This window comes from Nymphaea colorata, chromosome 4 (assembly GCF_008831285.2).
Source record: "Nymphaea colorata isolate Beijing-Zhang1983 chromosome 4, ASM883128v2, whole genome shotgun sequence".
Taxonomy (NCBI): domain Eukaryota; kingdom Viridiplantae; phylum Streptophyta; class Magnoliopsida; order Nymphaeales; family Nymphaeaceae; genus Nymphaea; species Nymphaea colorata.
Genome location: NC_045141.1, coordinates 14,635,805 through 14,651,610, shown reverse-complemented (window position 1 = coordinate 14,651,610; position 15,806 = coordinate 14,635,805). Strand labels below are relative to the sequence as shown.

The following is a 15,806-nucleotide window of genomic DNA, read 5'->3' as shown; positions in this document are numbered from 1 at the left end:
AGGCTAGCCCTTTGTTCTTGGTCTCGTGTGCAACCAGACAACACAATGGTTAGGAGTGATTTTGCTACTATATGGTGTGCATGGTAGTTGAGGAAATGGAGATTTTGCTCCGGCTAATAGTCGTGCTTTAATCTGACATCGTGATCAATTTGTATATTCCCAACTGAGAGGAGGTAGCAAAAATTTCCACCAACTTGCAGCCTCTTTGACGCATGTATCAGAGAAATCTAGCCCAATTTCCAAGGTGTTCTAGGTGCGGCGTACGTGATCGATGCATTTGATGTTTACATGTGTTTGATGGATGTTATACTTGTTTTCTTTATTTGGTTCATTTCTTTTATTTGGTTCATTTCTTCACGTGTCACTGTACTTTGTAAGAGTTTTGCATGTAATACTTTGGGAGCTTGATGGTTGGGCAAGTTGTACACCGGGTTCTTGAGTTCTTTTCTTCTTCTTGTGAGTGATCTAAACACCTCCGAAAGAGAGATTGGGGGAGGGGGTTGTCTCCTCGTTCTCCGACTACGTGTTCTGTTTCTCCTATGTGGATTTGTGTAGTGGAGCAAAGTGACAGAAGGGGTAGAGAGAGAGAGTGAGAGGTGTTTCCTCATAGTATTTCCAAAGAAGGATGCTGGGAGGCAGGCTCCCCACCATTTATTAAGAAAGAAGGTTTCCTCATAGTATTTGGAAGGCGGAGTTGGTGAAGATAAGTGACAAAACATGTTCCATAAGTTTGGCAACATTAATAATTTTTTACTCTTCCATGAATGTGCTTAAGACAAAATTTCCAAATCCTTTGTTATTGTGTTTAATGAACAGCAATAAATTATTCCCGATGTCAAACGACCTCATATGTGAGATTCTCAGTGTGTTCTGATGTAACATGTTTGCATCTCCCATGTGCAAAACTTCAAAGCGCCTTGAGCCAGAACAAGGTTTTGAACATGGCCGGCAACCTGCAGCATGAAATTTGCTGTGGTAGCATCAACATTTTCTGAACGGAGATGATGTAAAGTGAATCTCAATAGTGTCTAGAAGAGGGACTTCGAACGCCTTGTCGCGGCCACTTGTATGCCCACCAACTAAATCCTACTGGAGGCAGAACCAGACATGGCACGTACAGTGTGCAATAATAATAACCCATTGGATGTCTGCTGCCTCATCCCTTCTCCTTCTAAACTCTCTGGGCCCAATCATCTCTCCCCAAGAGATATCATTCTTTGACATCATGTGCATGACACAAAGATAATATTATGACACACATCTCAGTCAAAGTCTGCCATGAAAGGAGAGTGGGAGAGCTCTAGTTCTTCAGTTTCCCCACAAAAACCACTCGTCTGTTCCTAATTGCAAACTAGCGCCAAAATTCAGGACGTGTCCCTCTCACCTTCTCACCACCCAAACGCAAACCCAAGGCCCAACTCCAGCCAAAAGGCAAACCCAAAACTTACACTCCACTCTCTCTCTGTCTCTCTCTCTCTCACCTCCCTTCCTCCCCACCTTTCCCCCTGCACAGTACGAGAAGCCTCTGACCAGGTCGGTGCGCAATGCTTGTTTCTCTCTGCCCATAATCGATCAATCTCTATACTCTAGAGACAGGACATGTTTCCTCGTCCGGGCATCGTTCAATGTGCGTACATCTCGTCATATTTCAACGTCCCAACGACGAATGAATAGCCGAACAGGTGAAAATCTAAAAATTTGGGCATGTGGGCATCGATCAGAAGGAAAAGGGAGGTTCATGGACACCAAGATGGAGGAAGTACTCAAGTTCGAATTGAAAGAGATTTTGGAAGGGATGACTTCGTCTTCTGGTGGAAGTTCTGAGCAGTCGGTATCCGGACGGCCGGAGAAATCCGTGGCCAGGGGCGGAGAGAATGCGGAGGAGCCGAGGGAGGGTGGGCAAGAGTCGGTGGTCGTGGAGAAACGGGGTGACTTCGCAGCCGGGTGCCGATGGACCATCGGTCAGTTTACCAAGACGAAGGCGAGGACGCTGTGGAGTCGGTACTTCGAGGTGGGGGGCTATGATTGCCGATTGCTTGTCTATCCCAAAGGTGATTCTCAGGCCCTTCCTGGTTATTTCTCCATATATCTTCAGATTACTGATCCCCGGGGGTCTTCTTCGTCGAAATGGGATTGCTTTGCTAGCTATAGGCTGTGTATTGTTAATCAGAACGACGACTCGAAGTCAATCCAGAGGGATTCTTGGCATAGATTTTCGAGCAAGAAGAAATCTCATGGTTGGTGCGATTTCACTCCCTCCTCCACAATATTGGACGCCAAGTCGGGCCTTCTGTCGAATGATTCCATGGTTATTACTGCCGATATCTTGGTGCTGCATGAGTCTGTGTCATTCTCGCGGGACATTGATTTCCAAGCGGTGGCTGCCCCTGTTCCTGACGTCCTTAGCGGAAAATTCACTTGGAAGGTGCAGAACTTTTCTCTGTTTAAGGAGATGATCAAGACCCAGAAAATTATGAGCCCGGTTTTCCCGGCTGGAGAGTGCAATCTGCGGATTAGCGTCTATCAATCATCAGTGAACGGGGTTGAGTATCTTTCAATGTGCTTGGAGAGTAAAGATACCGAGAAATCAGCTGTGCAGGAGAAGAGTTGTTGGTGCCTCTTTAGGATGTCTGTTTTGAACCAGAGAGCTGGTTCGAACCATATGCACCGGGATTCTTATGGTCGCTTTGCAGCGGATAACAAGAGTGGAGATAATACTAGCCTGGGTTGGAATGATTATATGAAAATGTCTGATTTTCTCTCTCAAGATATGGGTTATCTTGTAGATGATACTGCAACATTTTGTGCATCATTCCATGTCATCAAAGAAACAAACAGCTTCTCGAAGAATGCAGGGCAGCTCATTGGTCGGGGCAATGCACGAAAATCTGATGGGCATCTGGGGAAGTTCACGTGGAGAATAGAAAACTTCACAAGATTGAAGGATCTTTTGAAGAAGAGGAAAATCACGGGACTATGTGTGAAGAGCAAGAGGTTTCAAATTGGCAATCGAGACTGTCGACTGATTGTCTATCCTAGAGGTAATAGTTTTCTCTTCGCCACATATGCCTGACAATTGCAAACTTGAGCTCTTCCCAGAAGTTGAAATCTTTAGAATTTATTCAAATTGTGTTTATTGTTGGCGTCATGCATTTTTACTGTCTGCCCTAAATTGAAATCTTTAGAATTTATTCAAATTGTGTTCATTGTTAGCGTCATGCATTTTTACTGTCCGCCCTAAAAATGTTTTAAGTTGATATTTACCAATTCATGTTATTTCCTCTTTGTCCATATTGATCTCTGTATCTACTGCTGTGATGAAATTTTTGTTCCACAAAAGTGGATGAGTATTACTTCTAAGGATTAATATCTAAAGTTAACATCCTTCTTAGTTCTTTGCCAGTGCTTTCTAAAACTGCTTTACTCCAAATTTTATTTATAGTGAGTTAAATGGGAATCTACATATTAGAACGAATTCTTATTTTTTTGACATTTAATGTCATATGTGTGGTCAGTCTGCTTACATGTGCCTTTCTTTAGAGAAAGTTTATAATTTGTCTACGGTTGCTTGACACCAGGCCAGTCTCAGCCACCATGTCACCTTTCAGTTTTTCTTGAAGTAACAGATTCTCGTAATACCTCCAATGAGTGGAGTTGCTTCGTGAGTCACCGTTTATCAGTTGTCAATCAGAAAATAGAAGATAAATCTGTCACCAAGGAGTCTCAAAATAGATACTCTAAAGCAGCGAAAGACTGGGGTTGGCGTGAATTTGTCACGCTCACTAGTCTCTTTGATCAGGATGCAGGATTTCTTGTGCAGGACACTGTTGTATTCTCTGCTGAGGTTCTTATATTGAAGGAAACTTCCATGATGCAAGAGTTCCCTGATCAGGAAAATGAAATCAATAGTGGAGGCTCTTTGATAGATGCAGTTAAACGTCGAGCAGCCTTTACATGGAAAGTGGAGAACTTCTTGTCTTTCAAGGAGATCATGGAGACCAGGAAAATCTTCAGCAAATTTTTCCAAGCTGGTGGATGTGAGCTGAGGATAGGTTGGTGTTGGTTGTTTTGGTTATTCTTTCTGTTACTTTAATAGACGAAGCTATCTAATTCTCTATTCTGATAATCTCAGCATATCTGGTACATCTTGAAACATTTTTGTGTGGCCACAGTTTTTGTAGGTTCGTTATTCACAAACTTTTGATGGTTTTGCAGGTGTTTATGAATCTTTTGATACAATATGCATATACTTGGAAAGTGATCAATCAGGAGGGAATGATTTTGATAAGAACTTTTGGGTCAGATATCGGATGGCCGTGGTTAATCAAAAGAAACCATCAAATACAGTATGGAAAGAGTCCTCCATCTGCACTAAGACATGGAATAATTCCGTGCTCCAATTCATGAAGGTGTCTGATATGTTGGAGGCTGATGCTGGATTTCTTGTACGTGACACTGTTGTTTTTATCTGCGAAATTTTGGATTGTTGCCCTTGGTTTGAATTTGCAGATTTGGAGGTATGACAACAAATTTACCTATTTATTCTTCTCCCTGCCATTTATTATAACTGGAAGTTCCCTACTTTCTTTCTGGATGGAATTTAATGTGGTTGACCACTACTGAAACATGATTGCGCTGAACAGATATTAGTATTGGTAAAACCAGTTCTATGCTCAATTGTCTGGTGTTGCTCATGTCAGGTTTTGGCTTCTGATGATGATCAAGATGCATTATCAACTGACCCTGATGAACTTATTGACTCTGAAGACAGTGAGGGAATTAGTGGAGATGAAGAAGATATTTTCAAAAATCTCCTTGCAAGAGCTGGCGTCCACCTCAGTTATGGAGAGAATCCTTCACAACCTCAAGTGACATTGAGAGAGAAGCTTCTCATGGATGCAGGTGCCATAGCTGGTTTTCTGACTGGCCTACGCGTTTATCTCGACGATCCAATGAAAGTAAAACGCTTACTTCTTCCTACCAAGCTATCAGGTAATGCTGTCAGCAAGAAAGATGCTGGCAAAAGTGATGCAGGTTCACCTAGCCTTATGAATTTGTTAATGGGGGTTAAGGTCCTGCAGCAAGCAATTATTGACTTGCTTCTAGATATAATGGTTGAGTGCTGTCAGCCTTCAGAAGCAAATAAAGCTGATGAGGCTTCTGATGAAAGATCGAAATATGCAAGTGGTAGCATCTCAGCATGTTCTCTGGAGCCAGTTATAGTAAATGAGGTGATAGAATTGACTCATTTTCCTGTTCAGCAACGTTTGGATACTGTGCAGAATGAAGTCTGCAATGCACAAGCTGTGCAGAGCTCTGATATGAAGAGTATAGATTCACTTGGAACGTTTTCTAGCCATTCTAGCTCACCCCCAGAAACATCTGCGTCAGATGCTTTGGCTGATGATATGTCAAATAAAAATGTAAAGGTAAAGGCAAAGGATTTCTCGTGCTTCTATGAAATTCTTAGATATATAGTTTACATAACATGCTAACTTGTTGTAGTATATGAATTCAGAGAAAGTGGCCAGAGCAATCTGAGGAGCTTTTGGGATTGATAGTTAATTCACTGAGAGCCCTGGATGGTGCTGTTCCTCATGGCTGTCCAGAGCCTAGGCGAAGACCACAGTCTGCTCAAAAAATTGCTGTTATTCTTGATAGGGCACCAAAACACCTTAAGCCAGATTTAGTTGCCCTTGTACCCAAGTTGGTCGACTATTCGGAACATCCACTTGCTGCTTATGCCCTGCTGGATCGTATCCAGAAACCCGATGCTGAACCCTCGTTACGGCTGCCTGTAAGATATTTGTGCTTCCATTATCAAAGATATCCTCTTCATTGGAAGCTGCTTCTTGTTGTTTAGTTGCAAAATTACTCCAGATGGAAAACCTGATCTCACTTTTTTTTTTTGGTTTTTCAGGTTTTAAGTGCCCTTAGCCAGCTGGAGTTTGGTGCTGAGGTATGGGAAAAAGTATTATGCCAAGCCCTTCAACTTTTGCCAGATTCAAATGATGAGCCACTTGCAGCAGCTATTAGTTTTGTATTTAGAGCTGCCTCTCAATGCCAACATCTGCCTCAAGCAGTATGTACATTTATGAGCATTTCCTGGTTTTACTCTTCCGATTTTTCCTGCTAATATGTCTGATTCTATTTTTTTCAATGTAGGTTAGAGCAATTCGTTGTAGATTGAAAAGTTTGGGTGTCAAGGTGTCAGACTGTGTATTGGATGTTATAAGAAAGGCTGCTATTGCTTGGCCAGATGCTGCTAAGACTATGCTGAGGGATATTGATTCCAACCCATTTCTGGTCAGTAATTGCATGACAGAGTCACAGCAAATTTTTGCATGTGATCAACAAGGAATTACTGTTAGTCAGTTGTCCATTCCAGAGGATCAGGTAGCTGTTGCATGCCATCAAATGTCTGACATTTTTATCTTATTTGAAATGCTTTCTATACCTAGCCTTGCTATGGAAGCATCACATGTTTTTGAGAGGGCTGTTGCGCAAGGGGCAATAGGGGAGCAAGCAATGGTTTTAGTCTTGGAAAGGAGGCATTCACAGAGGCTAATAGCAACTTCCCAAATGGTTTTAAGTTCTCAGAACAAGGATATTTTGGTGACTAAACCGAACCAGCCATTATCTGAAGAGGATGATGATTTTGTCCCAGTTCTTAGTCTAGCTGAAGCTTTGGCATCCTCTAGAAATTCCCGAGTGCAAGAATTTGTGAGAATGCTATATGCCATCATGTTCAAAATATATGATGATGAGGTCAGTCGTGGACGAATGCTAAAAGGACTTGTTGAGCGTGTAACCAGTACGACAGACAGTTGTCATGATCTTGATTTAGATCTGGAAATCCTTTTGTTTCTTGTACATGAAGAAGGAATTGTAAGACCTGTTCTAAGCATGATGCGTGAGGTTGCTGAACTTGCAAATGTTGATCGTGCGGCACTATGGCATCAACTATGTGCAAATGAAGAAGAAAAGATGCGCACCTGTGAAGAGAAACAAGCTGAAATTTCTGGGCTTGTGAGAGAAAAGAATATTTTATGTCAAAAGTTAAGTGAATCAGAGTCATTAAGCCACCATCTTAAGGTATTGTATTTGTGTTTTCAGTGTGACTGGATACTTTTCTGTCCTAAATCCTTGCTAATTCTTTTATAACCTCACATAAAACTCTTCTTAACCATTGTAAAACTCTTCTTAACCATTGTAGTCTGAAATGAGAGCTGAAATTGATCGCTTTGCTCGGGAAAGAAAGGAAATGACAGAACAAATTCGAGAAGCAGAAAACCAAATTGAGTGGGTCCGATCAGAACGAGATGATGAAGTTGCAAAAATCTCTGCTGAAAAAAAGGTCCTTCAAGACCGTCTACATGATGCAGAGATGCAACTTGCACAACTAAAGTCCCGTAAACGTGATGAGTTAAAGGTAATTTTATCTCTTGCTAGTCCTATATAACGTGGTTACTGGTTTAAGCTTTTGGGTTTATATCTAACTTAGATTTTTGCTTGTCTAAACTTGGTCTGATGTTGTAAAAAGCATATTGTAGCTTCTATTGGTCGGGCCAGTAGATAAGCCATGTATCATAAACGTATCGTAAAATTATTCTTTTGATCAATAAAAAGGATTGAAAAATCAGAAAAAATAGAGAAAAAAATTTTAAAAATAAGGAAACTGTGTTCTGTATAAAAACACAATCACACGTAATGGACATTTACTATTCATTATTAATAAGCAATAATAAGTTAATAACACGTCAAGAAATAAGCTTAAGGTTTAAGCTTTAAACTTTAAAGTTTAAAATTTGGTCTATAGACTCTATGCCTGACTTTTCCCTTCTTTATTACCTGTGTTGTACTTTTCTCAAATCAGACAAATTATGGTTTGCCATGCAAGAACCAGGTGAACAACAGTGGTTTCCTGGATATTTTACAATGATAGGTTTGAGATAGGCTGGTGTATTTGTTTGAGATTTCAATTTCTTTTTTTTTTTTTTCCTTTTCGGTTTTTGCAATGAAGTACATGAGTTATATTAATCATTTCATAGTGATAGAATAGCTGCATAGCCTCATTTGGTTCAGGTATTTGAATGTGCAAGTCTGCCCCATAATGCTGCCATTTTAGAAATGAGAAGCTTCATATAAACTCTAAAAGTCCTGTGGTTGTTGTCATTCTTAATTAATCAAGAGCTGACAAAATTACAAGTCCGTACATCAGATTGGTGAAGCTTACAAACTGTATTCTATTTGTAATGGAGCCATCTTGAAGCATGAGGAGCAATGCAGCACCTAATTTACAGCAGACTGAAGATTCTTCCTCTTAAATTTTGTGGGTAGATCTCAAATACTTATGAGTCTGATACTATTTTAAGAAAAAATTCCAAGTGAAAGCACAAACTTGGGCTACATAAAACTTCCACAAAGAACACAAGGACTTCTGTGGTCTGGGTGGCAACGCCCATTTGGCCTTCATAAGAAACATAAGAATTGAGCAAGAATAAACATTTTAGCTTGACTTTTATAATATTATTTCTTTACAAACACAATTTTCCATATGTGCAACAATATCATGGCACTTAACTGTTGTAGAAACTTTACATTTTTCAACATGTTTTAGCGGTCAATGACAGCTTGAATTATCCATAATTAGATTCAGAAAAAAGGGTTTTCCAGTCTTCAAAATGTAATGCAGACAATGGATTGCTGGATGGATTACCACATTAGCATGAAAGACAAATGCCATCTTTACTATGCAATATGCATATATGTTGCATTACTATTTGATCATTCTTTATTTATTATGATATTTTTTCTTTTAAATTCCTGGTCAACTAGATCTCTGGAAGAACAAAGCTTCTTCCCCCTTACGATGCTTGCAAAGAACTTTAGGTGTACGAGACCAAAGTTATCTTTGTCATGAAAAAGATAATTTAGGTTCAACCTATCATTTTCTTTAACTTTATATGCTTAATTTAAATATAACACCTTACCTTCACATAAATATGTACAGATCTTGTCCCAATTTTATTCTCTTGATTATTTAATGTAAACACCACAAATCCTTAAACATTAATCTGAAATGGCTTGGGAGGTTACACATTCTTTTAAAATTAAGTTTTATCATCATAGAATCATTGTTGCTAATATCTTTAGCATTAAAACTTGAATAAGGTGTTGAAAGATTATCTATATTCTGATTAAAGACGTGGTTATTCTTCAGGTATTTTCTCTGTTTACACTATTGTGGTTTCAGCTTCGAAAAAAACTCCTCATTATTTTTCAGAAGTTTCTTCTCTTTAGCCTGACTGATCCCATGATGCCTCTGTTTTCTGGAAGTGTGTTTTGCAAAGCCATGAGTGGGAATTGCTTATCTCAAAGCCCCACCTCAGAAGGAGGTAGTGATGGAATCCATCCATGCATCAGATAACTACCCAAATGCCTCAATGCATTGCAAGTTCCTTTTGACAATGCATTTTTGTATTTTTGCCACTCATTAGCCAGTGTATAATCGGTGAGATTGGGTCTGAATGGATCTAATCAATGGACTTGAGTTGATGGGTCAAGCATACACTTGTCAGTGGATCACATTGTGTTAGTCATCATTTTGAACATCATCTGGTCAAGGGGATGAACTTGTGCTAATCAAAGAATTGGGGAGTTACTACCAATGGCTGAACCAGTGAGTTTTAGTTACTTGGCAGTTGATGAACCTTGCCTGGGTTTGGCTTTGATAAAAGGGCATGATTATTTTTAACTCCAGATGCTACTACCTTTTGGTAGCCAAAACCAGCTCTTCTTAAAAGCCAAAAAAGTTGCCAACAGTTTTCTGTTTGACAATTCCAAAGCTGTGTTTCTCAAAAGAATGGAATGATACCTATGTCACCTAGGTGTGGAGTGCGGGTGCCGGTGCCGGTGCAGCACATCCCAAAAAATTTAGGTGCAGTGGTGCGGCAAGAATATTTATTTGTTATTCTTAATTTATTATTATTATAATATATATATATATATATATATATATATATATATATATATATATATATATATATATATATATATATATATAGACACACACACTTATAAGAATTAAGAAATTTAGAGTATACACCAATGTTATAAGAAGCGTACACTTCATGGAAAAAAAACACGACTCAAGGCGTTTTTTTAAAAAAAACGCCTTGAGGCAACGCAGTGAGGCGCACGCATCCCTGAAGCGTTCGCCTCACTTGGTAGAAGCGTACGCCTCAACCTGTGGCACGTTCCATGCTTGAGGCGTACGCCTCAAGCACAAAGTCAGTTTATTAGTTTTTTTTTTAATTAAAAAAAGTTTAAAATTAAATAAAAATGATCAAGGGGCTTCACACGTAGCCCTAATTTAAGGTTTGCATTCCTAAATCCCCTATCATCAATCTCAAATCATCTGTAAAATTCAACCATCCCTGCACCTGTGAAATTGTTAGAGGGTGGAGGCTTGGAGCTGCGGCTGGTGGAGCCATCTCCAACGTCAAAAATCCATCAACTATTTTCTCTGCCCTTTCAAGGTAAGGTGTCTGATACTGCTCGGCTGTTCATGCCTTCTTTCTTTCGTGGCCGAGAGAGAAAGAGAGAGGGGAAGGCAGAGGGGAGTTTCGACTGTTCATGCCTTCTTTCTTTCGTGGCCGAGAGAGAGAAAGGGGGAGGCCGAAGGGAGTTTCGGGGCCGCCCTCTTCAACCTATTTTGTTCACGCATTGCAGTCATATCCATTTGTCATCATTTGCCATCATTTGAAGTTGGACGTGTTCATGGATGGTGGTCCTCATGCCCAATGTTGCCATGTGTTGCAAGTGGCGTTGAGCAGCAAAAGACTACAACACTATTATAAGTGGTGTTGGGTGGTCTGATCCATTGTATCTTATCCTAAATCAGATTTGCTCTGCTTAACTGCATAGGTTGATCGTGTTGGTGAGTCGGGACCATCCAAATTTCTGTCTTACAGATAAAGATTAAAATATTGAACCGAAAGTAGACAATCTACCCACACCGTTGCCATCATCTTGTGCATCTAATGCATCTTTAACTTATTATATTTTCATTCAAATTTTTTACATGTCTTAGTTTATGCTGTTTTTTATAAATATGTTGTTGCTTGTCAATAAGTTGTTACTTGTTAATAATTCAAATTTGTCATATAGTGTTAATATTTGTTACATTATGTGTTTGTTGTTAATATTTGTTACACTATGTGCTAATTATATGACATTGCATTTATTTGAATTTACAAATTATTGTTGTTTGCATGTAATGTTTTTTAATTATTTGCTTAGTATTGTAGTCATTTTTTTCAGTTTTTTTGTTATTTTTATAAATATTATATAATTCACAAATTTGTTCGTGAAGCTTACGCTTCAATTAACGCCTCGTCTCGCCTCGCTTTATCGCCTCTTACAACATTGGTATACACTATAGTCTATACACTCTACACTGCACACTTTATGGATAAATTATATATGAATATTATATATTACATACTTATAAGTTATAATGTATTGTGTATATGAATGTAACATATTAAGCATTAACATGCTTACAAAGTACAAACATTAAACAAGTAAACAAAAAACAACAAAACCATGACAGAACACAGAAATGGAAAAAAAATGTTAAACCCTCCTTTTAATGTTCAAATTTTTTAAAATAAAAAATATCAAAAAGGACAAAAATAGGCTTGACGAGGTTTGACCGCACCCGACTCGAGTCAAATGCGAGTCGGGTGCATGTCCAAAATGAACAAAAATGAACCGGTGCGGTCAGCCGCACCCGACTCTTGTTGACCCGAGTCGGGTGCGAATCCGAGCCGCACCAGCACCCGAGTCGTGTCGACATGGGTGCGGCAGTCAAATTGTAGCGTCCAGGTGACTTAGAAGTTAGAACTGTACATGTCTCAACAAAAGGCTTGCAATCCAATATTTTATGTTCTGTAAAATGTTGCCAGTCCATGTCATGTTCTTTTCAACTTGTTATTTAAGGCTGTATAATTTTGAAGAATTTCTTCATACTGCCGTTGAGTGTTTCAAACAGGGACAGGAAATGTTGCATCTTTTTTACAAAATTGGTTGATCTCATACATGGTTGCTTTATTTGGAGACTTGGACTTAGCTTTTTTTTTTTCCTGCTAAATACTGATTTCAATTGTGGGACCTCATTGTTGATACTTTTGAGAAGGCATATTTGATTGAAAATTTTTTGGAATTTAATTTTCTTCATCATCAAGTAAGCATTAATATTTGACTGCAGAAGGTGGGGTGGCATTGGCTTCTTTTTGGAACATCATGGTGACCCTCGTTCATGCATTTTTGTAACCCATGTTCATGCATTTTCTGGAGACTAAATTTTTGTGTGATGTTGAGCTGACTGTTTGGTCTTAGCCAGCATGGAGCGTATTTGTTTCCAGAATATGCTTCGTGAAACTTGATGACTGAATGGATGGTTTCTCTATATTTCTAGCTAGATCTGTATCTTTTAGAAACTAAAATTAAATATTGTACCCTCCAATCGAGGTATGCTTCTGTGTTGCTTTTCATTTTCTAACTGTTTGGGCTTGAATAATTGAACCTGTTTTCAGTTGCATTTTTTATTTTGCGTGATTTATTGTTTGTCATTACTAAACTTGGCTTAATACACACTTCAGAGAGTAGTGAAGGAAAAAAATGCACTTGCTGAACGGCTGAAGAATGCAGAAGCTGCACGGAAAAGGTTTGATGAGGAGTTAAAGCGCTTCGCTACAGAAACAGTCACCCGTGAAGAAGTAAGACAGTCACTTGAGGATGAAGTCCAGAGGTTGACAAAAACTGTTGGACAAACTGAGGGCGAGAAGAGAGAGAAGGAAGAGCAAATTGCCAGATGTGAAGCCTACATTGATGGGATGGAATCAAAATTGAACACATGCCAGGTTACTCTCCTTCTGTATCTGTGTATGTGTGTAGGTGTGGGAACGTGTCATACCTCGGTTCTTTAGTGCAAAGAGAAATATTGACCAAACAATAGTACTCCGTTGAAATGTAATTGATGGACTATATTATTTCATGTATACATAATAATTAATATGACTATTTAGTACAGTTTTTTACATGCTCTTAGTTTACCATATAGTCTATGGAAGTTCTTAATAGTTGAATATATTTGTTAAATCAAGGTATAGAAAATCTTGATGTCCTATTTTGACTCCACCGAGGCTATTCTAGGGGTTCTCATTTTTATCGGTGACCATGCTTATACATATTGCCTATGCATCACAGCCTATTAGGGACTGTGGGTGGCACGTTGTAATAGAAGCTGGTGATTTAATAGCCAAACTTAACTGGTAACAGAAGCTGATTCTTAGGTTAATAAAAGGCCATTTATCAGCACTTAGTATGTCCCAAACAATGAGTTTATGCATAAAGCTGTGTACAACACCATATCCTACACCTTAATTTTTTAGGCTAATTGTTACAGTTCCAAACACGATGATTTTACTGAATTGGAATTTTCCTGTTATCATTATGAAGTTGTATTTCTACTATCTGTTCTGAATTTGTCATACATGTATTTACGCACATTATCATCAAATGTTCAGAAACTAAATTCATGGAAGGAACAAAAGAAATTTCCTTTTATTATCTAAGAATTGTTTGCTTGCACCATCAATATATCTTTTTCTCAGATCACACTGCAGTTGATCCTCTTTTATCAAATGGATGACTTGCATTCTTGAAGGTCGTTGGAAGCCAAATTTTGTTCGTTTCTAGTCAGTTATGTTTGTGCTTGGTGTATAATGAGTTAGATCAAAAAATTCCTATCAAACAAATCAAAGTTGTCTCCTAAGAGCATGAATACATGTGCTCTTATCAACTTCTGAGCATTATTTATTCTTCTTTGTTTTTTGCTGACAGTGTTTGAGAAGGCACAACTAACAACTTGTCATGAATTTGGGGTTTGGTGTAGCTAACATTTATGTTGAGCCAACTGATGGTTTAGGATATCAGCTGACTTGTAGTTTAGATGTTAGACACTCTTTGATGTCTTATCCTTTTTGTTTTCATTTCTCATGCTCTCTTTGGAATAGAATGGATCGGATTTTTCTGATGTTACTGGTAGAAGTTGAGATCTTTATGTCCGTACTTGTTGCCTTATCCATTTCAAGGTTAATCAGACCATCATATTATTGCAATATTTAGTTCTACATTGAAATTTGGTTGCGATATCATGATGGCAGTACATGACACTGGATATACTTGTGCTTCTGGTCAGACAAAATTTTTTATGAATTTTTTAATTGTGGGGAATGTTTAATGCATTTATGGTAGTTCATTGTTCTCCATTTTCTTCTTTTGATGTACTGATTGTCTTTTTGCTGCTGCAGCAATATATCCATACTCTTGAAGCATCATTGCAGGAAGAAATGTCTCGCCATGCTCCTCTATATGGTGTGGGCTTGGAAGCTCTTTCAATGCAAGAGTTGGAGACCTTGTCACGTATACATGAAGAAGGACTCCGGCTAATACATGCACTCCAACAGCGTATAGGAAGCAGCAGTCCTCTTATAACAAGCCATCCTGTCCCTTCTCCATTAGGTCTATATGGAACTGCTCCTCCAATGGCTGTTGGATTGCCGCCTTCCATTCTACCCAGTGGAGCTGCAATCCACAGCAATGGTCATGTAAATGGTGTAGGCAGCCCTTGGTTTCCCTCCACGTGAACAGCATTACTCTATGTTCTCCATGTGAGTAGTGAGTTCTACTCATATGTCTGGGCTCTGTTTCACCATAATCGATTATTCATATAATTAATTTTGTGTTATTAGATTGCTGGAATCTGGTTGTAACTACTGGTCTCAGCTTTGAGTACCATACAGTTTTGCGCTGTCCAAATAAATAACGAAATGAAATATATAAATATAAATTATTTGAAAGGAAGGAAATCCTGTCTTCCTTGTCCATTGAACTGAGACTTCGTGCATCTGTACATTATTCAAACTTTAAACAGATTCCTTTATGTTGTGAGATGGGACTGAGGTTCAGAAGTTTCTGAGGTTCAGATAATTTTTAAAATCCAGTCCTGTGAATGGCGTTGTTTTGCTTAGATGAGGCTCATAAAAAGCAATTAATATCTGTCATTTGTGCTACAAGGGGAGAGGAGTGATCTGTTAAATAAGTTTACAATTTCCTTTTGCCCTGGAATGGCAATGGAAAAATCCTCACTGAGTCTTCATGGACTCAGTTGAAAAAGCCAAGTCCTCATCATGCTTCTGGATCCTTTTGAACAGATTTCTAATATTTAGTCATCCTGCAACATCTAACATCTAGTAGATTTCAATCTTTATGTATATATTGAAGCGATGGGAAACCAAAAATTAAACAAAGCTTAGTTTTGAGAATTGGGACTGAAAGAGTGTACCAAGTTACAAAATAAGCCAAATTAAATATGAACTGGGGATTTTACCTAGAAAGCAACGTTTCCAAGGCTTACTGAAATATCACTTAAATTAGGGAACACTAGGGTTTAAAGATGACCAAGATCAAGTAATTCCAGATCCTAGTTAGAAAGCAATGTTCCAAACAAACGTATCTAACTGCATGACTTGAGGAACTATGGGTCCTAGCAAAGATATGATTTTGGTACTTGATCAGACGCCCCATGGATATACTCACATGTACTTTTTATTAATTCAATCAAGATTTCATTCTCTTTTGATACGCAATTTAGCAGTATGGACTGCAGTTGGAAAACTTTTTCCGGGAAAATACTAAAACCCATCCCAAATTATTCGTAAACAATTTTTTATTTT

At 38.6% G+C, this 15,806-nt stretch overlaps 1 protein-coding gene across 1 annotated transcript; it reads left to right on the top strand.

The window, feature by feature from the left end:
• The first annotated feature begins 1,181 nt into the window (after window positions 1-1,181).
• On the top strand, window positions 1,182-14,939 carry LOC116252481 (uncharacterized). Its single transcript, XM_031626772.2, has 10 exons — window positions 1,182-3,041; window positions 3,579-4,052; window positions 4,216-4,517; window positions 4,701-5,429; window positions 5,519-5,797; window positions 5,921-6,082; window positions 6,166-7,095; window positions 7,217-7,432; window positions 12,669-12,929; window positions 14,382-14,939. Exons 1-10 carry the CDS (start codon window positions 1,667-1,669, stop codon window positions 14,715-14,717), a joined length of 5,064 nt encoding a protein of 1,687 aa, XP_031482632.1. The 5' UTR covers window positions 1,182-1,666; the 3' UTR covers window positions 14,718-14,939.
• Window positions 14,940-15,806: the final 867 nt, after the last annotated feature.